The 26,889-nt window shown below is 38.3% G+C and overlaps 1 protein-coding gene across 2 annotated transcripts in view; it reads left to right on the forward strand.

The window, feature by feature from the left end:
• NEK10 (NIMA related kinase 10) overlaps positions 1-26,889 on the forward strand; it is a 313,705-nt gene that overhangs the window by 278,736 nt on the left and 8,080 nt on the right. For both annotated transcript variants that reach the window (XM_060307961.1, XM_060307962.1), the window contains one exon: positions 3,555-3,665. In XM_060307961.1, coding sequence (XP_060163944.1) covers positions 3,555-3,665 — 111 coding nt within the window. The remainder of the gene's footprint in view (positions 1-3,554; positions 3,666-26,889) is intronic.

The following is a 26,889-nucleotide window of genomic DNA, read 5'->3' on the forward strand; positions in this document are numbered from 1 at the left end:
AGAAATATAGATCAATGGAACAGGATAGAATGCCCAGAGATAAACTCACGCACATGTGGTCACCTTATCTTTGATAAAGGAGGCAAGAATATACAGTGGAGAAAAGACAGCCTCTTCAATAAGTGGTGCTGAGAAAACTGTACAGGTACAAGTAAAAGTATGAAATTAGAACACTCCCTAACACCATACACAAAAATAAACTCAAAATGTATTGAAGAACTAAATGTAAGGCCAGACACTATAAAACTCTTAGAGGAAAACCTAGGTGGCACATTCTATGACATAAATCACAGCAAGATCCTTTTTGACCCACCTCCTAGAGAAATGGAAATAAAAACAAAAATAAACAATTGGGACCTAATGAAACTTAAAAGCTTTTGCACAGTGAAGGAAACCATAAACAAGACCAAAAGACAACCCTCAGAATGGGAGAAAATATTTTCAAATGAAGCAACTGACAAAGGATTAAACTCATAAATTTATAAGCAACTCATGCAGCTCAATAACAAAAAAAACAAACAACCCAATCCAAAAATAGGCAGAAGACCTAAATAGACATTTCTCCAAAGAAGATATACAGATTGCCAACAAAGACATGAAAGAATGCTCAACGTCATCAATCATTAGAGAAATGCAAATCAAAACTGCAATGAGATATCATCTCTCACCAGTCAGAATGGCCATCATCAAAAAATCTAGAAACAATAAATGCTGGAGAGGGTGTGGAGAAAAGGGAACCCTCTTACACTGTTGGTGGGAATGTAAGTTGATACAGCCACTATGGAGAACAGTGTGGAGGTTTCTTTAAAAACTACAAATAGAACTACCATATGACCCAGGAATCCCACTACTGGTCATATACCCTGAGAAAACCATAATTCAAAACGAGTCATGTACCAAAATGTTCATTGCAGCTCTATTTACAATAGCCGGGATATGGAAGCAACCTAAATGTCCATCGACAGATGAATTGATAAAGAAGATGTGGCACATATATACATTGGAATATTACTCAGCCATATAAAGTAACGAAATTGAGTTATTTGTGGTGAGGTGGATGGACCTAGAGTCTGTCTTACAGAGCGAAGTATGTCAGAAAGAGGAAAACAAATATCATATGCTAACACATATGTATGGAATCTAAGAAAAAGAAAAAGAGGTCATGAAGAACCTAGGGGTAAGACGGGAATAAAGACACAGACCTACTAAAGCATGGACTTTAGGATATGGGGAGGGGGAGGGGGAGGCTGTGATGAGGTGAGAGAGTGGCATGGACATATATACACTACCAAGCGTAAAGTGGATAGCTAGTGGGAAGCAGCCCTGTAGCACAGGGAGATCAGCTAGGTGGTTTGTGACCACCTAGAGGGGTGGGATAGGGAAGGTGGGAGGGAGGGAGAGGTAGGAGGGAAGATATATCAGAACATGTGTATATGTATAACTGATTCACTTTGTTATAAAGCAGAAACTAACACACTATTGTAAAGCAATTATACTCCAATAAAGATATTAAAATAAATAAATAAATAAGATGGGAATCTTCAGACCCTAAGCTGAGAATGAAATCAGTGGTTCATTTCCATTGCTGGAAACCAAAATCGATCTTTGAGCATACAAGGTGACTAAAGTACATACATTATCTTTTAGTAGGAGTCTTTATGTGTTATTGCTTAGGTAGAACCTGTGCAGGCAACTAAGGTTTGGATTTAACTCTATAGTTAAGATTTGATTGTTATGTTAAATAAATGCTTTAAAAATCCGCATATACCAATCTCCTCTTAAATAGTAATATGTCAAAATAACTTTTTTCGATAGAAAATATATTGTTTGAGTCACTATCAAAGGGGGCCCTGTGGGCTACTGATGGTCTGCCAATCTATTTTTGGAGATACTAGTTCTTTAGAAAGAATCCATATATTGTGTTTGAGAAAACCTACAATATAAATGTATAAGATTTCTCTTTTTTTCTGCTGTTATTTTATTTGGTATGATAAAAACAAACAAAAACCACCCTTTTAGACTTGTGACATTGAAGGAATCATTACCTTCTCTAGAATCAGTTTCTTCATCAGTAAAATTCAGGTAGCTTATGGGACTATTGTGATAAAGGAAATAAAGTATGTGAAATGTTTATAAAGTGCTATACTAGTGTAATGCTAGTGGTGATAGTATTTGCTCTCGAACAATAGTTGTGCTGGTAGACTCACTACCTCAGAAAGTATCTTGGGTGTTATATAAGGTCTGATTTCCTCACCTATAGGATAGTACCTGCTTTATAAGTTTATTGTCAAGAAAAAAGTGAGCTAATGCACATGAAAGAGTAACCATAGTGCCTGGCACATACAAGTCATAGGTATTAGTAATTTTATTCTTAGTATTATAATTTTTATATATATAAATATCATCTGCAGTTTTAAATTATGTGTGAGTCATCATTCTGTGCAAAATTTTTAATTCTTCCATGAAAACTTTAAAGATAGGGTGCTGTCGCTTGTGATAATTATTCTGATAAGATACAGTAGCTTTCTAATACTGCCCTGTATATGAATCTTAAGTTGACTGAATATTAACTTATGCAAGAAAGTTTTTGTGAGGATTAATTCAAACCATCAGGAGTAGTAAAAGCAATTCTAAGTTAACTAGAGGCTTATCAAGTTATATGAAGAGCAAGGTTTTAAGAGTATCTGAATTAATGTTATAGTGATGGCTGCCACAACCAGGGTAGGTCACTTTTGAAGGATGCATTGGTGCTGTAGCAGACAGTGAGGTATGTCAGAAAGGGCTGCTACCTTTCCCCTTGACAGGTAGAATCATGCTGGGCATCAACTAGAAGGTCCTGGGCCAACACTGCCCTTTGGTGTTTGACGTAGGGAGTGGCAACTTCTGGGGGGTAACAGTAGGGAATTATCAAGACCAAAAATCTGTCTTGAGGAACTTTCCCTTACCTTCTCCACTCAAACCTGTGGCTTCCTACTATTTACTTATTAAATCTAACTCATCCTGCTGAGCCCTAATGTATACAAATTCATTTCTCTCTCTTCTTGATAAGTTTGGCCCCTCCAATCTGATCTCTCTCCAGCTGTATATTCAGAAGCAGGCCTCTGACTCTGTACTAATGCAATATGTGCTTCCTGGTCCAAAGTGTCAGATCCTTCAGGACAAGGACCATAATGAGAGTGTTCAGCATGGTTCTGGGCATGATACAAGCACTTAAGCATTCATAGAATGCATCTTTCCTTGTAAGTCTGTTGTTTACAAAATTCAATTTATACACGCAACTAATATATAATTTAGTCATTCTATGAAAAAATAATATAAATAAAATGAAAGAACAGTAACATAATTAGAAGTAGCCTTTTGAAAGAGAACAGAGTAATGTGTTTCTTCTGGATTGTAGAATGAAAAATTGTAACGTTCAGTCATGCTATTTGGAGTAAAATTTAAATTCTTATTTAGTCCTGTTGAGTGAATATTGCTACCCTCACAAATTCTTCCTGGGAGTCAGCTATACATAGTTAACAATGTGCTTATAATGATTTTCTCATTTTATGCAGCTTCCTCCAGCTTTGCACCACAATTTGAAAAGAAGGGTTATAGAGAGATTCAAGAAATCCCTCTTCAGCCAGCAGAGTAACCCTTGTAATTTGAAATCTGAAATTAAAAAGGTATAGTATTCTATATATAGGAATTCTTCTTTGACTAACAAAAAAACATCATGAGAATTAAATTTTATACCTCCTCTGCTTGTATCCTCTATTTAAAGCTCTGCCCTCTACTAAAGGATATTATCAATGTTTGTCTTAGTCTATTTGGGCTGCTATAGTAAAAATACCATAAAGTGTGGAGTTTATAAACAGCAAGAATTTATTGCTTATGGTTCTGGAAGCTGGCAGTTCAAGATCGGGGTACCAACATGGTCGGGTCTGGTAAGGACCCTCTTCCAGGTTGCAGACTGCCAACTTCTTGCTGTATCCCTACATGGCAGAGGAGGCAAGGGAGCTCTTCCAGGCCTCTTTTATAAGGGTACTTTTTATAAGAACATTTATATAAGGGCTTTATCGTTATGGCCTAATTACCTCCCAAAGGTCCCACCTTGGAGGTTAGTTTCAATATACAAATTTTGGGGGACACAAACATTGAGACCATAGCACTGCTTAAGATACTAAGTCGAGGATATGTTTTTACATCTAATTTTCTCACATTTATTTCTGAAGCCATTGTTCTAAGAAGACTAATAGAAAGTTCTTTCAGTATTATTGCATGTTTTCCTAAGAAGAAATGTTATTAAATATATTTAATTTAAATAAATATATATGTCCTTTTTAGAGAATTCTATTCCAACGTTTGTTAGAATATTCTTCAATGAGCCCCTAAATTGAGATTTGCAACTCTGAAAAAGTCAGTTAACCATCTGAGGCCATGATTTTTATCACCTATGAGGGTGGAACGAACAATTTCTAAGGTTCTTTTCATCTTCAACATTCTATGGTCTCCTAGACTTTGGGTGCTGGTAAATAGTTCTATTCTTACATAAGGAAACTAAATCACAAAAAGATTAAATCAACCAGACAGAAAGAAAATTGTTTATTTCTGGTTAACACAACTTGGCAATAGGAAATCCGTTTGACCTGGTCAGTAGCCATTTTGAGGTGGTCACAGGCTCCCATTCTCCTGTCCCAGAAAGACACAAGACCCAAACAGCTTGGGCCCAGTTGTGTAAAGATGCTTGATCCCACTCCAATTTTGTGTATTTTTTAAAAGCTTCAGCATATACTTAAACTTTGGCACAAGCATGCTGCCAATGAACTTTTTCTTTAAGGTTTCTTTTTCTTTTACTGTATCCAATCTGTAGTATAAATTAACTCATAATTTGGGCAATGTTGGAAGACAGAGGGAACCAAAAGTGCCCACTGAACTGAGAAGGTATCTTGAGACAGAAAATCGAGGCAGGCAGCTCCATGTAATCAATGGACCAGTTTATTACAGGATAAGTTACAGGGTGGGATCTGGATCTGGTGGACAATGACCCAGAAGCATTCACAGCTGCACTCCACACCTCTGAGAGGGGACATTGGGACAGTTTTATAGTTAACCAAGGAGTTGGGGGGCCGCTCGGAAATAGGACGTGCCTTCCTAAGTCAAGTTTTATGAATGGGTAACTGGGCGCTGGGAATACGTCAGCAAAGGTCTTCATCATTGTTTAGGGACTAACAGAGCATGGAGGCCACCTGGTCCTAATGATTATTAAACAATGTCTCTTAACTACAAAGCTCCTAATGACAGAGAGGTGATTTATTGTGTGGTACAGTCCTGGATAGGGTCAGCGGGAGGACAGGAGGAGCTGTATGGGCCCAAGGTAGCATCAGTTATGCTAACGGTCATATACGTTCTTTGATAAGAAATGCAAACAGTATGTTTTTGCTTTTTTGCCTTACATCAGTGGTGTCTGCACATACACAAACAGGAGATGGGGAAAAAAACGCATAGCTGCAGGTAAACAAAACATAAACCCTACCTCATCTGAGATTAGAGATTTTATGGGTTGTCTTGGCAAATAAGGCCGTGAAACAAAGCTAGGGGAGATCAAAACAGAAGTGGAAGAGACTTCAGATATTTATTGTAGGATATTCACATATTGCATCATGAATACCAATAAATAGATTTTAAAGACAGAAGCTCAAGTCTCCCATGAAAACGCTACATATTGATAAGTTTTATATTCTTATTAAAATGATATTCAGAATAATCCAGTTTGTACACACATTTATTTTAACAGAAATCCTAGCTTTATGAGAGGAAGGAGCCTGCTGCAAACTGAGACGTGAAGGGGGCTGCGACCTGTCCCTGCTCCGTGTTTCCAGCAGTGCCTGTCCTTAGCGCAAATCATCATCTCTTTTGTGACTTAGGTTTTCAGTTTGGCCTCCTTCCTTGGTGTCTTTCTTTTCCTCCTTTTGTTTAGCTGTGCCACCCATTCCCAACCTTGTGTTCTTCCTCTGCTGTGGTGGCATCTCTCACAGGAGCATCTCATCTCTGTTCTTAGTCTGGGGCATATGGGGACCGAAGGGGCCATAGATTCATCCTCCTTTCAACTGGGTTAAGACGCAGATTAAATTATCCTATGAAGAATGCTATGGTCTCCTCATCTGATATTATAAGCCTGTGGTGGTTCTTATGCTTATGAAGTGTACCCTATAATCGGGGGCAGGCCTCGCCTCCTATGAGCTAAAGAAATTGGAAGCCTGGGATATTAACCAGCTCCTCCATTAACACTTTTCTTAATTTTCCTTGTGCAGAATTAATCTCCCCCTCTATGCTTCAATCACTTTTTCACTCATATCTTTGTGTTTTAAATAGCTTTTTATTCAAAAGATATTTAGTTCACATGTCTGTTTACTTAAGGGTAGTGAGTTTATCTTGTTCATCTTTGATTCCCCAGAGTTGTACACCATGCCTGGTAGATGCTTAATGAATAATTGTTGAATATAGAATAAATTCTAGATTGATAGACATATTCTATATAACATATCCTATATTGGTTCTATTCTTTATTGATATATAAATATTGATAAATATATTTATATATTTCTCCATGAACAAAAAGAAGCCCTACTGTTCCCAGTCTAAACCTAAATGAGAAAAGTTTGTGACCTGTTTTTCCCCTTTCTGGTGTAATTTTTTGTTAGTGACAATTTTTTTCAGAAATGGCTTTTTCATCCCCTGTACAATCATAGAGGAGTAGCCCGTTAGCCTTTGAATGACATGGTCACCCCACACTAGGGCCGTGGAAGAAGTGGTGACAGCATATAAAGTGCATGTGATTTCCACCCTCCCCTCTGAAGCTTCTCCTAAAATCTGGGGACTCCATGTCTGCAGTTTGAAGGAGTCATTATGGGATGATTGCAACTTACTTATGAGTGGCCTGAGGCACAGCAGGATGGACAGAAGGGTCAAAACATGGAAGAGCCCATTTCCAAGAAGTGAGCCTCTTTATTTATGACTCACCTGAGGTGTCTTCAGTCCAGGCTGCTCAACCTTGGCTAGAATTGCAGGGTGAACAAAGAAAAGCATCTTTGCAATTGTATAGGTGTCTTTGAGAACTAGGGTTTTCAGCATGGGAGAAAGAAGAAACAGAAACAAAGTAGAAAATAATAATTCAAATTAGAAGTATCAATATGAATCAGTACGAATTCATGATAGATCTTATCTTTAAAAAAGACACATATTTCCTAAATTTCACTAAAATGATATAGAAACGAAGCAAGCAGCAGTGAGCTCCCTTTGCACCCATGGCTTTGGAAGTATAGCCCATTACAGCTCTTGAGCAGGAACTGAACGAGACTAGGCTGGAATATCTTGACATAACAGAATACATGGCGAGGATGCTGTCAAGGACTACTGAGAGCGTGTCAAAAGGACTCAGGAACCAACAAAGAGACTCTCACAGACTATCTATTGGATAATTAAAGCATCAATAAGAATAATAACCAAAATTGATTGAAAGCATTAACTAATGTTTAAATCCGAGAGTTCACAATAGTAAAAAAAGAAAGAGAAAAAATCTCTCATTGGTTACCCTTTGGAAGATTTCATTATTTTGAAAATTGTTTACAAAAGGAAAGAATCAAACATTTATTCTGCCTTTCTCTTATGAATTCTATCTTAGGGTAACTAAATTGATGAGGGGAAGTTTCTCATTAAAGAAATACTTCAGCTAATAAGTACTGAAGGAATAAAAAATATTGTCATTTTGCAGCCCCTGAATGAAATAATGGATCTGACATGATCACTACTGGCTGCTGACATCACACAAAGAGGAACAAGCGGACAGTACATGCCTCCTGATGGATGTGCACAGCACATCTGTGAAATGTGCATGCTAAACACTTGAATCTGCATCTGATCAGCCTCTAAGATTTAAGCATAAGAAAATAGTGAGTGTAAATATTTCTGTTAACAAAGTGACCTATAAAGTCTAATAAAAACTAATAGAAAGGAGCTGTAGGTTAGAAAAAATGAAAAATAAGGCAATATTTTATGTCTTAGCATGTTATGTAATTCAGTCAAAGAGGGCAAGAACAATCTAAAGAAAAAAAAGATCAGAGGACTGATGAGTGAAGTGTGATAAAACATGTTGAAACATTTCTCATTTCTGACACCTAATTTCATTTATTTTGGCTTAATTTCCTTCAGAGTTCTATCTCAGTTGATTAGGTTCCAAATCATTTATGTAGTTGTTCTACAGCAAAAATAGCCTTATTTTATGATATGGAAAAGAAGATAAAATTTGGGGAATTTAATGAGGATTAAATTTGTAGTTTCTCCTACAAATTTTATTTTCTCTATTTAGTTTTTGCCTAAAAAGTACTATATACTCAATTGACAAATAAAGTGATAAAATTGTTCAGTATTTGCTCAAAATTAGTGGTTTTTTGGGGAGAGAGGTAGTATATAGTGATATAATATTTTCTCTAATATTTACTTGACTTGTTTAGTTCAAAAGTGCATACAATTATTTGCTCCTTAGAACTGTAGATGTTTATTCAGAGCAGAAGAGCCCTTTTTTAAAAATTTATTTTTTATTGAAGTATAGTTGATTTACAATGTTTTGTTAGTTTCTGGTGTACAGCAAAGTGATTCATTTATACATATATATGTATAAAGAATATATATATATTCTTTTCTCATATTCTTTTCCATTATGGTTTATGATAGGATACTGAATACAGTCCTCTATCCTCTAGAGTAGGATCTTGTTGTTCCTCCATTCTATATGTATAGAATGTTTGCATCTGCTAATTCCAGACTCCCAATCCATCCCTCCCCTCCCCTCTCCTCCTTGGCAACCACAAATCTGTTCTCTGTGTGTGTGAATCTGTTTATATCATATTTTTGATTCCACATATAAGTGATATCATATGGATTTGTCTTTCTGAATTAGTTCACTTAAATGAAAATCTCTAGGTCCATCCATGTTGCTTCAAATGGCATTATTTCATTCTTATTTTATAGCTGAATAGTATTCCATTGTATATATACACCACGTGTTCTTTATCCATTCATCTGTTGATGCACACTTAGGTTGCTTCCATGTCTTGGCTATTGTAAATAGTGCTGCTATAAATATTGGGGTACATGTATCTTTTCAAATTATAGTTTTCTCTGGATGTATGCCCAGGGGAGGGGTTGCTGGATCATATGACAACTCTATTTTTAGTTTTTTGAGGAACCTCCATACTGTTTTCCATAGTGGCTGCACCAATTTACATTTCCCACCAACAGTGTAGGAGGGTTCCCCTTTCTCCACACCCTCTCCAGCATTTATTGTTTGTAGATTTTTTGATGATGGCCATTCTGACCCATGTGAGGTGGTACCTCATTGTAGTTTTGATTTGCATTTCTCTAATAAGTCGTGATGTTGAGCATCTTTTCATATGCCTCATGGCCATCTGTATATCTTCTTTGGAGAAATGTCAATTTAGGTCTTCTGCCATTTTTTGATTGGGTTTTTTTGTTACTGAGTTTTATGAGCTATTTATATATTTTGGAAATTAATCCCTTGTCGGTAGCATTGTTTGCAAATATTTTCTCCCAGTCCATAGGTTGTCAGTCCGTAGGTTGTTTATGGTTTCCTTTGCTGTGCAAAAGCTTATATGTTTAATTAGGCCCTATTTGTTTATTTTTACTTTTATTTCTATCGTCTTAAGAGACTGACCTAGGAAAACGTTGGTATGATTTATGTCAGAGAATGTTTTGCCTATGTTCTCTTCTAGGAGTTTTACGGTGTCATGTCTTATATTTAAGTCTTTAAACCATTTTGAGTTTGTTTTTGTGTATGGTGTGAGGGTGTGTTCTAACTTCATTGATTTACATGTGGCTGTCCAGGTTTCCCAACACCACTTGCCTAAGACTGTCTTTTTTCCATTTTATATTCTTACTTCCTTTGTTGAAGATTAATTGACTGTAGGTATGTGGGTTTATTTCTGGGCTCTATATTTTGTTCCATTGATCCATATGTCTGTTTTTGTGCCAGTACTGTGCTGTTTTGATTGCTGTAGGCTTGTAGTATTGTCTGAAGTCTGGAAGGGTTATGTCTCCTACTTTGTTCTTTTTCCTCGGGATTGCTTTGGCAATTCTGGGTCTTTTATGATTCCATATAAATTTTAGGATTATTTGTTCTAGTTCTGTGAAAAATGTCATGGGTAATTCGATAGGGATTGCATTAAATCTGTAGATTGTTTTGGGTATGGCCATTTTAACGATATTAATTCTTCCAATCCAAGAGCATGGGATATTTTTCCATTTCTTTGAATCACTTTCAGTTTCCTTTATTAATGTTTTATAGTTCTCAGTGTACAAACCTCTCACCTCCTTGGTCAGGTTTATTCCTAGTTTTTTTGTTGTTGAGATTTTAAAAGGGATTTTTTTTTTTTACTTTCCCTTTCTGATATTTCATTGTTAGTGTAAAGAAATGTAACAGATTTCTGTATGTTAATCTTGTATCCTGCTACCTTGCTGAATTCATTTACCAGTTCTAGAAGATTTTGTGTGGAGTCTTTAGGGTTTTATATAAACAGCATCATATCATCTGAATATAATGACAATTTTACCTCTCCCCTTCCAATCTGGATACGTTTTATTTCTTTTTCTTGTCTGACTGCTGTGACTCGAACTTCCAATACTGTGTTGAAGAGAAATGATGAGAGATTTTAACAGGAAGGCTTTCAGCTTTTCATCAGAGTATTATATTCGCTGTGGATTTGTCATAAATAGCTATTATGATGTTGAGATACGGTCACTCTATACCCACTTTGGTGAGAGTTTTCAACATCATTCAACATCATGAATGAATGTTGAGTTTTATCAAATGCTTTCTCTGCATCTATTGAGATGACCATGTGGTTTTTGTCTTTTCTTTTGTTGATGTGGTGTATCACACTGATTGATTTGCATGTGTTGAGCCATCCTTATGACCCTGGGATGAAACCCACTTAGTCATGGTGTATGAACTTTTTTATGTGTTGTTGGATTCAGTTTGCCAATATTTTGTTAAGAATTTTTGCATCTATATTCTTCAAAGATATTGGCCTGTAATTTTCTTTTTCAGTAGTTTCTTTATCTGGTTTTGGTATCAGGGTGATGGTGGCTTCAAAGAATGACTTTGGGAATGTTCCCTCCTCTTCAGTCTTTTGGAAGAGTTTGAAAAGGATCAGTATAACTTCTTTGTATGTTCAGTAGAATTCCTCAGTGAAGCCTGAACTTTTGTTTGCAGGGAGTTGGTGTGTTTTTTTGTGTGTTTTTTACATTTTCTATTTCACCTCTAGTGATTGGTCTCATTATCTATTTCTTTTTCATTCAGTTTTGGTGGGCTGTATGTTTCTAGAAACTTGTCCATTTCTTCTAGGTTGTCCAATTTGTTGACATATAGTTGTTCATAGTATTCTCTTATTTTTTTTCTATTTCTGTGGTATCGGTTGTTATTTCTCACTTTCATTTCTTACTTTATTTTGGTCCTCTCTCTTTTCTTCTTGGTGGGCCTGGCCAGAGGTTTGTTGATTTTGTTTACCCTTTTAAATAATCAGCTATTTTACTGTATTTTTCTACTCTTTTTAAGTCTCTATTTATTCCCTCTCTGATCATTATTATTTCCTTCCTTCTGCTAACTTTAGGTTTTGTTTGTTCTTCTTTTTCTAATTCTTTTAGGTAGTAGGTTAGGTTGTTTATTTGAGATTTTTCTTGTTTTTTGAGGAAGGCCTATATGGCTATGAACTTCCCTCTAAGGACTGCTTTTGCTGTATCCCATAGATTTTGTATGGTTGTGTTTTCATTGTCATTTGTCTCAAGGTATTTTTAAATTTCTTCTTTGATTTGATCTTTGACCCTTTGGTTTTTTAGTAGCATCTTGTTTATTCTACATGTAATCATTTTTTCTCATTTCTCTTTTTGTGCTTGATTTCTAGTTCCATGCCATTGTGGTCAGAAAAGATGCTTGAAATAATTTCTATCCTCTTAAATTTGTTGAGTCTTGTTTTGTGACCTAGTATGTGGTCAATCCTAGAGAATGTTTCTTTATCTTTCTTTATGGCCTTTGCTTTAAAGTCTATTTTGTCTGATATGAGTATTGCTACCCCCACTTTCTTGTCATTTCCATTTGCATGAAATATCTTTTACCATCCCCTCATTTTCAATCTATGTGTGTCCTTTGCCCTAAAGTGGGTCTCTTGTAGGCTCTTGTGTTTTTTTAATCAAATCTGCCACTCCATGTCTTTTGATTGCAGCATTTAGGCAATTGACATTTAAGGTAATTATTGATAGATATGCATTTATTTCCATTTTACACCTTGTTTTCCAGGTGATTTTGTATTTCTTCTTTGTTCCTTTTCTTTTCTTTCTTTCTTTTTTTTTTGTAGTTTGATGGTTTTCTTTTGTATTTGCTTGAGTTCCTTTCTTACTGGTTTTTGGTGAATCTATTGTATGTTTTTCATTTGTGGTCACCCTGTTTTTCAAGTATGCTAACCCATTCCTATATCTACTTGCTTTAGACTGGTAAAGACTCAAACACATTCTTTAAAAAATTTACATTTTTCTTATTCTCCCCCTCCACATTTTATGATTTTGTTATCCTCTTTTACACCTTCATGTTTATCCTTTTGCTGTTCATTGTAGTTATCATCGCTTTCACACACACAAAAAAATTTTTAACATCTTTATTGGAGTATAATTGCTTTACAATGGTGTGTTAGTTTCTGTTTTATAACAAAGTGAATCAGTTATACATATACATATGTCCCCATATCTCTTCCCTCTTGCGCCTCCCTCCCTCCCACCCTCCCTATCCCACCCCTCTAGGTGGTCACAAAGCACCGAGCTGATCTCCCTGTGTTATGTGGCTGCTTTCCACTAGCTATCTATTTTACGTTTGGTAGTGTATATATGTCCATGCCCCTCTCTCACTTTTTCCCAGCTTACCCTTCCCCTTCCCCATATCCTCAGGTCCATTCTCTAGTAGGTCTGCATCTTTATTCCCATCTTGTCCCTAGGTTCTTCATGACATTTTTTTTTTTTTAGATTCCATATATATGTGTTAACAAAAAAGAGTCTTGTACCAAAATGTTCATTGCAGCTCTATTTACAATAGCCAGGACATGGAAGCAACCTAAGTGTCCATCGACAGATGAATGGATAAAGAAGATGTGGCACATATATACAACGGAATATTACTCAGCCATAAAAAGAAACGAAATTGAGTTATTTGTAGTGAGGTGGATGGACCTAGAATCTGTCATACAGAGTGAAGTAAGTCAGAAAGAGAAAAACAAATACCATATGCTAACACAAAAATTTTTTGATGTTTTAAAAAATCTGTGTACTGGCTTATTTAAATGATTTACTTTCCAATTGTGATTTTTCTCTTTCCTATTGATTCTTGCTTCTTTTGTATTTAGAGAAGAATTTTCAATATTTCTTTTAGGATAGGTTTAGTATCACTGTATTCTCTAAGTTTTTGCTTGTCTGAGAAATTCTTTATCCCTCCTTTTATTCTAAATGATAATCTGTCTGGGTAGAGTATACTAGGTTGCAGGTATTTCCTTTTCAAGACTTTGAATATATCTTGCCACTCCTAGCCTGCAACATCTGTAGAGAAATCAGCTGATAGCCTTATGGGGGTTCCCTTGTAATGAATTCTTTGTTTTTCTCTTGGTGCCTTTAAAATCCTCTATTTAACTTTTGCCATTTTAGTTATAATATGTCTTGGTGTAGGTCTGTTTGGGTTCATCTTGTTTGGGATCCTCTGCACTTCCTATACCTGGATGTCCATTTCCTTCTTTAGGTTTGGGAAGTTTTCAGCCATGATTCTTCAAATATATTTTCTATCCCCTTTTTTCTTTCCTCTCCTTCTGGGATCCCTATTATGTGTAGATTGGCATGCTTCATATTATCCCATAGGTCTTGTATATTGCTTTCATTTTGTTTTCATTTGTCTTTCTTTCTGCTTTCAGATTTGGTGATTTCCATTATTCTATCTTCCAGATCACTTATTTGTTCTTCTGTGTTATTCAATTTTCAATTTATTGCCTTTAGCTCAGTTTTCATCTCAGCAAATGAGTTTTATATTTTTTCTTGGTTCCTCTTTATAGTTTCTGGTTCCTTTTTATAGTAATCTGCATTTCTATTGATAGACTTTCTTAATCCCTTCAATATTTTTATTACCTCCATTTTGAACTCAGAGTCTATTAGACTGAAGAAGTCTGTTTCATTGTTTGTACTTTCAGGTGAATTCTCTTGATCTTTTAATTGGGAGTGATTTCTCTGTTTCTTCATTTTACTTGTATTTCTCTGACTCTATGAGTTTAGGAGAAAGAGTTATCTACTGTGGTCTTGGAGAGCTGTTTTTATGTGGGAGAGTTCCTGTGTAGCCTGCGTGGGTTTAATATTTTTGGTACAAGTGCTGCTTTTAGTATGGATGCCTGCTGGGTCTTTCCCCAGTGTGTACTGGCTGTTATCCCTTTGATAGTGGGTGTGACTGGTGTTTTGATGACCAGAGTCTGCACTAGATATGAGTGGACCCTCCTCTTTGCTCTGTGGTTGTCACAATCCTGTCAGGGACAGGGTCTACTTTCTAGTGTTTGGAGTAGAAGCCCCCATATCCGTTTCTGACTGCAGCATGAGGTAGGCAAGATTGAAGCCCTCACACTAGGAGAGGAGCCACTGAGTATTCTTCAGCAGGAGCTGTCCACCCAGGAGTGTGCTCAGTGGTGTTGCCTGTCACCTGTTGTGTGAGCTCACAAAGTATACTGTTGCTGGCACTGCCCTTGGCCCTGCCTTAACTGTGGGAATGCAATTGGTCCCAGTGTCCCTCAGGCACTGTGTTCACAAAGTCACCAGTGCAGATCCATAGGCACCAATCCACTGAAGTCAGGTACCAAGACCACAGTAGTCATGCACTTGAACCCACTGTAGGAGATATGGAAGCAGCCCAGACTCTGGCCCTGCCTCCTTGTGCATGTACCTGCAAAGCCGACAGCTGCTAATGCTGGACTTGCCCCAGCCACGGGAGCACCCGTTGTCCACTTGGATGTCCTGCAGGCACTGAGTATACAAAGCTGGTGGCAGTGGCATAAATCTGCAGATGGCACAGCCACAGGGAGAGGGCTCAGATTTCAGCCCTGCTTCCTAAGTTGCACAACTCCTGGGGATGAACTCTGATTTCAGCCTCACCTCTGAATGTGGGCAGTCTGTTGGTGCTTGTGTGCTCCCAGAAGTCATAGAGGTGGCACTGAACCAGCTGTGATCATGCTGAGAAAGAGGCTGCTATGATGGTCCCTGTCCCTCCCTTCCTGCACCTGTTAACACTTCACTTCTATGGCAGACCTGGTCTCCTTCCTCCACATACCCCTGGTTGTGGCCCAAAGCATGGTCCTGCCCCTTTAGGCTGTCCCTGCACATCCAGCCCCAGTCCTCTCCCTGTGTCTGTGTTCCGAATCCCGAGATTCAGCACCCAGCCCCTGCCCACAGCAGCAGATGCACGTCTCAGGCTAGGGAGTGCAGGGAGGAGGTGCAGACCCTCTGTGCTGGTCTCTTGCTGTTCTGCCTGTCTCAAGCCAGCTGATACTCTCTCTTCTGAGCTTCTGGATCTCCCTTTCTGTCCTGAGTGATCTCCCCACTGGTGAAGGGGTTTCCCAGGGTGAGGGAACCTTTCCTCTTTCACAGCTCCCTCCCAGGGGTGCCAGTCCTGTCTCACTTCCTTTATTTTTTTTCTTTTGTCCTACTTGGTTATGTGGTGATCTCTCTTGCAATTTTGGCTGTCTGAGACCTTCTGTCAGCATTCAGTAGGTATTCTGTGAGAGTTGTTCTACATATAGATGTATTTTTGACGTATTTGTGGGAGGAGGTGAGATCCGCTTCCTATTCCACCATCTCGATTGGAGTCCCCAGAAGAGCCCTTTTATGTCAGTTCAGAAGGAATTTTCTTACACATTCTTCCAAACAGAACATACATGCCAAAGATGGGAGGTACACCTCTTAGCTCATGAGCCAAGAGAGGGCCCCACAGTGCCGGTCTGGGACTGCTGAGCCACCTCACAGCTTCAGCCAGCCTGAGAGGCCACTGCTTTGAAAGATTCTGTTGTATCACACATATTTCCACCTACTGGGTGAACATTTACTTTGTCATCTGGTATGTCCAGAATTGAACTCACCACCTGCTTCCTTCCTTTGTCCACATCGAATATCATTGGAAGCATCCATTATCATTCTGCTCAGTCTTAAACCTTGTGGTCACTTTCAACTGTTCCACTTTATCTCTTGCATCTCCTAAGTCATTAACACCTGGGGAATATTCATAGTGTAGGTGGTTTTGGTTGGCCTTTGATGTTATAGCCCTGGGTTCTACCACTTACTAGCTATGCTCCTTGAGCAAATTACTTTACTTCTCAGATTCCTCATCTGTAAAATGGGGGTAATGCCTACCTTACAAAGTAGTTGTAAGAACAAAATAGAATGTCAAATGTATCTAGAATGTAGTAAGTACTCAATCAATGGCATAAGTGCTATCATTGTTATTAAGTGGGAATATTTGGTCTTCCATAGCTATTCCTTCATTTTGGTTTCCACCTAGTCCAAGCTCTTAGCACCCCTCTCTTGCACTAGTGTCACACTTCTTGCTGATCTACTTGTTCTCCAATTCATTTTGCCAGACTTTTTCCAGTGTTCCTAAACACTTATGTCCAGTTTCATGCCTCACCATCTAACTCCAAGTCCCACTGCCTAGGCCTCCGTTATTTGCAGGAGCCTCCTCATGATCTGCCTATGTTCACCCTGAAGTCCCAGCCCCATCCAAATTGTTACATATATTGCTTCCAGAGTGATCTCTTCAAAACAGAAATCTGATCATGTCTCACACACACACACACACACACACACACACACACACACACACCACAGAACATTGTCCAGGGGGCTCTTAGTATAAAATGCCAAAATCCCCGCCAATGGTGTTCACAGTCCTGTTTGGTCCAAGCCCTGCCTCTCTCTCCACCCTCACCTCATACCACTCTTGCCCTTTGCTGTCTCCACACTGACTACAGTGCCCATCTACCATGCTGCTTCCTCCCAAGTCTGCACATGCTCTTTCCTCTGCCTATAATGTTCTTCCCACTCCATCATTTACTCACTCTGACCCTTTATTTTGGCTCTCAGCATAAGCATCATTTTCTCAGGAAAGCCTTCCCTAAGTTAAATCTGTCTGTTACCTCTTAGAACCACAGGCCTTGCCTTCAACGCTTTCAGCATATTTACAATTTTGCAAATATACAAGTAGATATTTCACAGACATAATTCTCCCTAATTAGGCAGTAAGCTCCAAGAATACAATATTTAGCTACCATTGATTGTTTTCATTGTTTGGATCTGTGCATGGCACACAATAGTTGATTTTAAAAATACTCCCAGGGAGCTGCAGTTCAAGATGGTGGAGTAGAAGGATGTGCTCTCACTCCCTCTTGAGAGAGCACTGAAATCACAACTAAGTACTGAACAGTCATTGACAGGAAGACACTGGAACTCACCAAAAAAGATATGCCTCATCCAAAGACAAAGGAGAAGCCACAGTGAGATGGTAGGAGGGGCACAATCATAATAAAATCAAATCCCATAACTGCTGGGTGGGTGACTCACAAACTGGAGAACACTTATACCACAGAAATCCACCCACTGGAGTGAAGGTTCTGAGGCCCACGTCAGGCTTCCCAACCTGGGAACTCTGCAATGGGAGGAAGAATTCCTAGAGAATCAGAATTTGAAGCCTAGTGGGATTTGATTGCAGGACTTCAACAGGATTGGGGGAAAGAGAGACTCCACTCTTGGAGGGCACAAACAAAGTAGTGTGCACATTGGGACCCAGGGGAAGGGGCAGTGACCCCATAGGAGACTGAACAGACCTACCTGCTAGTGTTGGAGGGCCTCCTGCAGAGGCAGGAGGTGGCTGTGTCTCACTGTGAAAACAAGGACAATGGTGGCAGAAGTTCTGGGAAGTACTCCTTGGCGTGAACCCTCCCAGAGTCTGCCATTAGCCCCACCAAAGAGCCCAGGAAGGCTCCAGTGTTGGGTCACCTCAGGCCAAACAACTAACAGGGAGGGAACCCAGCCCCACCCATCAGCAGAGAAGCATCCGCTTCTCAGTAAAGTTTTACTGAGCTCTGTCCACCAGAGCAACAGCCAGCTCTACCCACCACCAGTCCCTCCCTCAGGAAACTTGCTGAAGCCTCTAAGATAGCCTCATCCACCAGAGGCAGAGAGCAGAAGCAAGAAGAACTACAATCCTGCAGCCTGTAGAACAAAAACCACATTCACAGAAAGAGAGACACGATGAAAAGGCAGAAGGCTATGTACCAGATGCAGGAACAAGGTAAAACCCCAGAAAAACAACTAAATGAAGTGGAGATAGGCAACCTTCCAGAAAAAAAATTCAGAATAATGATAGTGAAGATGATCCAGGACCTCGGAAAAAGAATGGAGGCAAAGATCGAGAAGATGCAAGAAATGTTTGACAATGACCGAGAAGAATTAAAGAACAAACAGATAGCTGGTGGGAAGAAGCCGCGTGGCGCAGGGGGATCGGCTCGGTGCTTTGTGACCGCCTGGAGGGGTGGGATGGGGAGGGTGGGAGGGAGGGAAACGCAGGCAGGAGGAGATGTGGGGATGTGTGTGTATATATGGCTGATTCATTTTGTTGTGAAGCTGAAACTGGCATACCATTGTAGAGCAATTGTACTCCAATAAAGATGTTTAAAAAAAATTAAAAATTAAAAAAATTAAAAAATAAATAAAAAAAAACAAACAGAGATGAACAATACAATAACTGAAATGAAAACTACACTAGAAGGAATCAATAGCAGAATAACTGAGGCAGAAGAATGGATAAGTGACCTGGAAGACAGAATGATGGAATTCACTGCTGCAGAACAGAATAAATGAAAAAAGAATGAAAAGAAATGAAGACAGCCTAAGAGACCTCTGGGACAACATTAAATGCAACAACATTTGCATTATATGGGTTCCAGAAGGAGAAGAGAGAGAGAAAGGACCCGAGGAAATCTTTGAAGAGATTATAGCCAAAAACTTCCCTAACATGGGTAAAGAAATAGCCACCCAAGTCCAGGGAGTGAAGAGAGTCCCATACAGGATAAACCAAGGGAGAAACACACTGAGACACATAGTAATCAAATTGGAAAAAATTAAAGACACAGAAAAATTATTGAAAGCAGCAAGGGAAAAATGACAAATAACATAAAAGGGAACTCCCATAAGGTTAACAGCTGATTTCTCAGCAGAAACTCTACAAGCCAGAAGGGAGTGGCATGACATTTTAAAGTGATGAAAAGGAAGAACATACAACTAAGATTACTCTACCTGTCAAGGATCTCATTCAGATTCAATGGAGAAAACAAAAGCTTTACAGACAAGCAAAAGCTAAGAGAATTCAGCACCACCAAACCAGCTCTACAACAAATGCTAAAGGAAATTCTCTAAGTGGGAAACACAGAGAAGAAAAGGACCTACAAAAACAAACCCAAACCAATGAACAAAATGGTAATAGGGGGCTTCTCTGGTGGTGCAGTGGTTGAGAGTCCACCTGCTGATGCAGGGGACACAGGTTTGTGCCCTGGTCCAGGAAGATCCCACATGCCGTGGAGCAGCTGGGCCCGTGAGCCATGGCCACTGAGCCTGCGCGTCTGGAGCCTGTGCTCCACAACGGGAGAGGCCACAACAGTGAGAGGCCCGCGTACCACAAAACAAACAAAATATGGTAATAGGAACATACATATAGATAATTACCTTAAATGTGAACAGATTACAGGCTCCAACGAAAAGACACAGGCTCGCTGAATGGGTACAAAAACAAGACCCATATATATGCTGTCTACAGGAGACCCACTTCAGACATAGGGATACATACAGACTGAAAGTGAGGGGGTGGAAAAAGATATTTCATGCAAATGGAAAACAAAAGAAAGCAGGAGTAGCAATACTCATATCAGATAAAATAGACTTTAAAATAATGAATGTTACAAGAGACAAGGAAGGACACTACATAATGATCAAGGGATCACTCCAAGAAGATATACCAATTATAAATATATATGAACCCAACAGTGGAGCACCTCAATACATAAGGCAACTGCTAACAGCTATAAAAGAGGAAATTGATAGTAACACAGTAATTGCGGTGTACTTTAACACCTCACTTACACCAATGCACAGATCATCCAAACAGAAAATTAATAAGGAAACACAAGCTTCCCTGGTGGTGCAGTGGTTGAGAGACCACCTGCCAATGCAGGGGATGCAGGTTCGTGCCCTGGTCCGGGAAGATCCACATGCCATGGAGTGGCTGGGCCTGTGAACCATGGCTGCTGAGCCTGTGCATCCAGAGCCTGTGCTCTGCAATGGGAGAGACCACAACAGTGAGAGACCCGTGTACCACAAAAAAATAAAAATAAAAAAATAAGGAAACACAAGCTTTAAATTACACAATAGACCAGATAGATTTAATTGATATTTATAGGACATTCCATTAAAAAACAGATTACACTTTTTCCTCAAGTGCACGTGGAACATTCTCCAGGATAGATCACACCTTGGGTCACAAATCAAGCCTCAGTAAATTTAAGAAAATTAAAATCATGTCAAGCATCTTTTCTGATGACAGCACTAAGATTAGAAATCAACTACAGGGAAAAAAATGTAAAAAATACAAACACGTGGAGGCTAAACAACATGTTACTAAATAACCAAGAGATCACTGAAGATATCAAAGAGGAAATCAAAACATACCTAGAGAAAAATGGCAACAAAAACACAATTATCCAAAACCAATGGGATGCAGCAAAAGCAGTTCTAAGAGGGAAGTTTATAGCAATACAAGCCTACCTTAAGAAACAACAAATATCTCAAATAAACAACCTAACTTTACACCTAAAGGAACTAGAGAAAGAACAAACAAAACCCAAACTTAGTAGAAGGAAAGAGATCATAAAGAACAGAGCAGAAATAGAAATCAACAAAACTAAAAGCTGGTTCTTTGAGAAGATAAACAAAATTGATAAACCATTAGCCAGACTCATCAAGAAAAAGAGGGAGAGGCCTCAAATCAATAAAATTAGAAATGAAAAAGGAGAAGTTACAACAGACACTGCAGAAATACAAAGCATCCTAAGAAACAACTACAAGCAATTCTATGCCAATAAAATGGACAACCTGGAAGAAATGGACAAATTCTTAGGGAGGTATAACCTTCCAAGACTGAGCCAGGAAGAAACAGAAAATATGAACAGACCAATCACAAGTAATGAAATTGAAACTGTGATTAAAAATCTTCCAACAAACAAAAGTCCAGCACCAGGCTTCACAGGTGAATTCTATCCAGCATTTAGAGAAGAACTAACACCCATCCTTCTCAAACTCTTCCAAAAATTGCAGACGAAGGAACACTCCCAAACTCATTCTATGAGGCCACCATCACCCTGATACCACAACCAGACAAAGATACTACAAAAAAAGAAAATTACAGACCAATATCACTAATGAATATAGATGCAAAAATCCTCAACAATATACTAGCAAACAGAATCCAACAACACATTAAAAGGATCACACACCTTGATCAAGTGGGATTTATCCCAGGGATGTAAGGATTCTTCAATATACACAAATCAATGTGATACACCATATTAACAAATTGAAGAAGAAAAACGATATGATCATCTCAATAGATGCAGAAAAAGCCTTTGACAAAATTCAGCACCCATTTATGATAAAAACTCTCGGAAAGTGGGCATAGAGGGAACCTACCTCAACATAATAAAGTCCATGTACGACAAATCCACAGCAAACATCATTCTCAATGGTGAAAAACTGAAAGCATCTCCTCTAAGAGCAGGAACAAGACAAGGATGTCCACTCTCACCACTATTATTCAACATAGGTTTGGAAGTCCTAGCCATGACAATCAGAGAAGAAAAAGAAATGAAAGGAATCCAAATTGGAAAAGAAGTAAAGCTGTCACTGTTTGCAGATGACATGATACTACACATAGAGAATCCTAAAGATGCCACCAGAAAACTACTAGAGCTAATCAGTGAATTTGGTAAAGTTGCAGGGTACAAAATTAATGTACAGAAATCTCTTGCATTCCTACACACTAATGATGAAAAATCTGAAAGAGAAATTAAGGAAACATTCCCATTTACCATTGCAACAAAAAGAATAAAATGCCTAGGAATAAACCTACCTAGGGAGACAAATGACCTGTATGCAGAAAACTATAAGACACTGCTGAAAGAAATTAAAGATAATACCAACAGATGGGGAGATATACCACGTTCTTGGATTGGAAGAATCAACATTGCGAAAATGACTCTACCACCCAAGACATATTACAGATTCAATGCAATCCCTGTCAAAATACCAATGGCCTTTTTCACAAAACTAGAACAAAAAAGTTCACAATTTGTGTGGAATCACAAAACACCCTGAACAGCCAAAACAATTTTCAGAAAGAAAAATGGAGCTGGAAGAATCAGGCTCCCTGACTTCAGAGTATACTACAAAGCTACAGTAAACAAGACAGTATGGTATTGGCACAAAAACAGAAATATAGATCAATGGAACAGGATAGACAGCCCAGAGATAAACCCTCGCACCTATGGTCACCTTATCTTTGTTAAAGGAGGCAAGAATATACAATGGAGAAAAGACAGCCTCTTCAATAAGTGGTGCTGGGAAAACTGGGAAGCTACATGTAAAAGAATGAAATTAGAACACTCTCTAACACCATACACAAAAATAAACTCAAAATGGATTAGAGACCTAAATGTAAGACCGGACACTATAAAACTCTTAGAGGAAAACATAGGAAGAACACGCTTTGACATAAATCAGAGCAAGATCTTTTTTGATCCACCTTGTAGAGTAATGGAGATAAAAACAAAAATAAACAAATGGGACCTAATGAAACTAAAAAGTTTTTGCAAAGCAAAGGAAACTACAAACAAGATGAAAAGACAACCCTCAGAATGGGAGAAAATATTTGCAAATGAATCAACTGACAAAGGATTAATCTCCAAAATATATAAACAGCTCATGCAGCTCGATATTAAAGAAACAGACAACCCAATCCAAAAATGGGCAGAAGACCTAAATAGACATTTCTCCAAAGAAGACATACAGATGCCAAAAGGCACATGAAAAGCTGCTCAACATCACTAATTATTAGAGAAATGCAAATCAAAACTACAATGAGGTATCACCTCACACCAGTTAGAATGGGCATCATCAGAAAATCTACAAACAACAAATGCTGGAGAGGGTGTAGAGAAAAGGGAACCTTCTTGCACTGTTGGTGGGAATGTATATTGATACAGCCACTATGGAGAACAGTATGGAAGTTCCTTAAAAAACTAAAAATAGAACTACCATATGACACAGCAATCCCACTACTGGGCATATACCCAGAGAAAACTATAATTCAAAAAGATACATACACCCCAATGTTCATTGCAGCACTATTTACAATAGCCAGGACATGGAAGCAACCTAAATTCCCATCAACAGATGGATGGATAAAGAAGATGTGGTACATATATACAATGGAATATTCCTCAGCCATAAAAAGGAATGAAACTGAGTCATTTGTAGAGACGTGGATGGATCTAGAGACTGTCATACAGAGTGAAGTAAGTCAGAAAGAGAAAAACAAATATCGTATGTTAATGCATATATGTGGAACCTAGAAAAACAGTACAGATGAACTGGTTTACAGGGCAGAAATTGAGACACAGATGTAAAGAAGAAAAGTATGGACACCAAGGGGGGAACATGAGGGGGGGGTGCTTTGTGATGAATTGGGACATTGGGATTGACATATATACACTAATATGTATAAAATGGATAACTAAAAAGAACCTGCTGTTTTTTTAAAAAAGAATACTCCCTGGGAACTTCCCTGGTGGTCCAGTGGTTAAGACTCTGTGCTTCCAATGCAGGGGCCATGGGTTTGATCCCTGGTCAGGGAGCTAAGATCCCACATGCCGTGTAGTGTGGCTAAAAAATATTTAAATTTTTAAAAATTTTAAGTTAAAGAATGTTTTTGAATAAAAAATACTCCCTGAATTAATGAACAACACTTGTGTTCCTCTCTTCAACCTAAATCCCCAAGCCTCTATAACATGGACTAATGTCATAGCCCTTTATCACTTTGCCATTAATATGCAATACCCAGACTGTGCCCTCAAGTTCCTCTCACCTGGAATGTTCACTTGACTTCCTTGCATCCCACCCAATTCCAGCCTTTGAGTTTCAGCTCTAGTGTTTCTTCTACAGAGCTTCTGAAAACCATGCTGGTCTTCATGAAGCATCCTTTTTTGTGTAAGTTTAGATCTCACCGTCTCATTTCACACTTCATTATTTAATGCATTGCCCTCTTGTTTTATATACATTAGACTATTTTTCCAGTCAATTTGCAAGTCTCATGGAAGCCAGATCATTTCTGTGTCCTCCATGGTACCCAGCATGGTGCTAATAAGCTAGGCAGATCATCAGTGTATGTGGATTGAAAGGTTTACATTTCTGATTTACAAAACCTGCTCAGGTCACATAGTAAGGGGCAAAAAAGATTTGCTGAAAGAATATAGTATACATCAAAAAACTGAACTGCAAAACAAAGTTCTGGAAATTTCCTAGGATAAAAATAAATGTATCTGGGTCTCAAACACAAGACTAAAGATTTTAGTCCTTGGCTTCTTCCATGGTCCCATCCCTCTGAGAATTCACAGTTCTTAGGCTAGAAGACTGCTAGTGTGACACAAGCTCTGGAAACATCAAACACTCCTCTCTTCAAGGTTTGAATCAATGAAAAGAACTTGTCCTGTCATCTTAAAATGACTCTTTTGACCTCTCCATGTAACAATTCACATATGGTACTGTGCATCTTCCTGTCTGTGAAATCTTTAGGATTCCAAGGTGTTCACTTAATAATTAAGTTGACTTAAATAAGCTTTCTAAGAAATAATTGGGATGAACATTTCAGGCAGCCAAATTACTCCTATGCTCAACCATATGAAAAAAAAATCCATCTAAAGTCACTTGGAAGGTTATACCAGGAAATCATTTTCAGCATTACAAGACATATTAAGAAGTTCAGTTGGAATAATCTACTACCTTAGATATTAGAACTACAGAATGCTTAAGGCTATCTGCATTGCCTCCTAATAGAACTGATGAGAAAGTTATTAAGTGAATAAAATCTTCCTGCATTACACTATTACAGTCTTACAATCTTGTCATTTTACAGATGGGTTATTAATTTTATCAGTTGTCACTAAAGTAAGGAAAATAAATTTTCAAGAATATAAAAGGATTATTCATATCTTTTTTCTAATGTGTAGCATTCATTGGCAATATGAAGACTGGAAAACTCAAAAATGATTTTTATTTATAGTATCCAAAGCATATTGATGGAATAATTATCAATTGCTAATATAAAATGTTTATATTAATGTATAAAATGCATAATGTATACAGTGAAGTACATATACAGCTCCATGAACTTTTACATATATATTCACCCATGTGACCACCACCCACATCGATATATAGAACACTTCCAGCCCAGAAGAAGGCTCCTGCCTGCCTTTTCCTGGTCAAACTCTACTACCTGTTACAATGTAATCATTGTCCTGATCTCTGTCACCATTGGTTAGCTTTTCTCGGTTGTGAAAATATGTGTAAATGAAGTTATACATTGTGTATCCTTTTGTGTCTGGCTTCTTTTGCTCAGCACTCATCCATCTTGCTGTGTATATCCATAGTGTGTTCTTTTTCATGTTTGGCAAAATTCCATTGGATAAGCACACCACAATATATTTATCTATCCTGTGGGCATTTGGGGGTTTTCCAGTTTTTGATTATTACGAATAAATGTGCTACAAACATTCTTGTACATGTCTTTTCATGAACAGAAGTACTCATTTCTCTTGTGTGTGTATATCCAAGAGTGGGATTGTTGGCTTAAAGGGTGGGCATGTTTGTGAACTGCCAAACAATTTGCTCAAATGATTGAACCATGATATGTTTTAATTCATGAATAGAGTTTGTGAATCCAAGGTAACTACTATCGAATAGTCTAAATTGTGCCTTTTGTTTCTGGTTTATTAATATGTATCGACATTTTAAAAGTATATTGTTTTACACAGGCGCAAAAACTTGGCCAGCTCAAGCATTAGTTGGAATTAAAGGTGAAAGGATTTTGAAAGTTTCATTTAAAAAATTCATCATTATAGAATGGCATTAAACAATTGGAACTTTAATAAGTTCTGGCATTTTGTGAATTACTCTTTCCTTTACAGTGTTGGGAATTAATGTTTGGAGATTAAAATTAATTAATAGTAATTTAGGGGCTTCCCTGGTGGCGCAGTGGTTGCGAGTCCGCCTGCCGATGCAGGGGACACGGGTTTGTGCCCCGGTCCGGGAAGATCCCACATGCCATGGAGTGGCTGGGCCCATGAGCCATGGCCACTGAGCCTGCACATCCAGAGCCTGTGCTCCGCAACAGGAGAGGTCACAACAGTGAGAGGCCCGCGTACCGCCAAAAAAAAAAAAGTAATTTAGAAAAATGTATTAAGAAATGTGTTTGCCTTGGTCAAACAAGAATGATCTGGGCTAAAACTTATGTTTTGTTGAATGATTGGAGTTCATTCCTCCTACGCCTGACAAAAATAACATTTTGATATCTCAGGCCCATGCCATTATTTTTCTATCCAGTTTTATTTTGTTCTCATAAAGCTATATAGTATTTTTTTTATTTTCATGTGACCAGGAATTATCTACTTGCTT

Source organism: Globicephala melas, chromosome 11 (assembly GCF_963455315.2).
Source record: "Globicephala melas chromosome 11, mGloMel1.2, whole genome shotgun sequence".
Lineage (NCBI taxonomy): Eukaryota > Metazoa > Chordata > Mammalia > Artiodactyla > Delphinidae > Globicephala > Globicephala melas.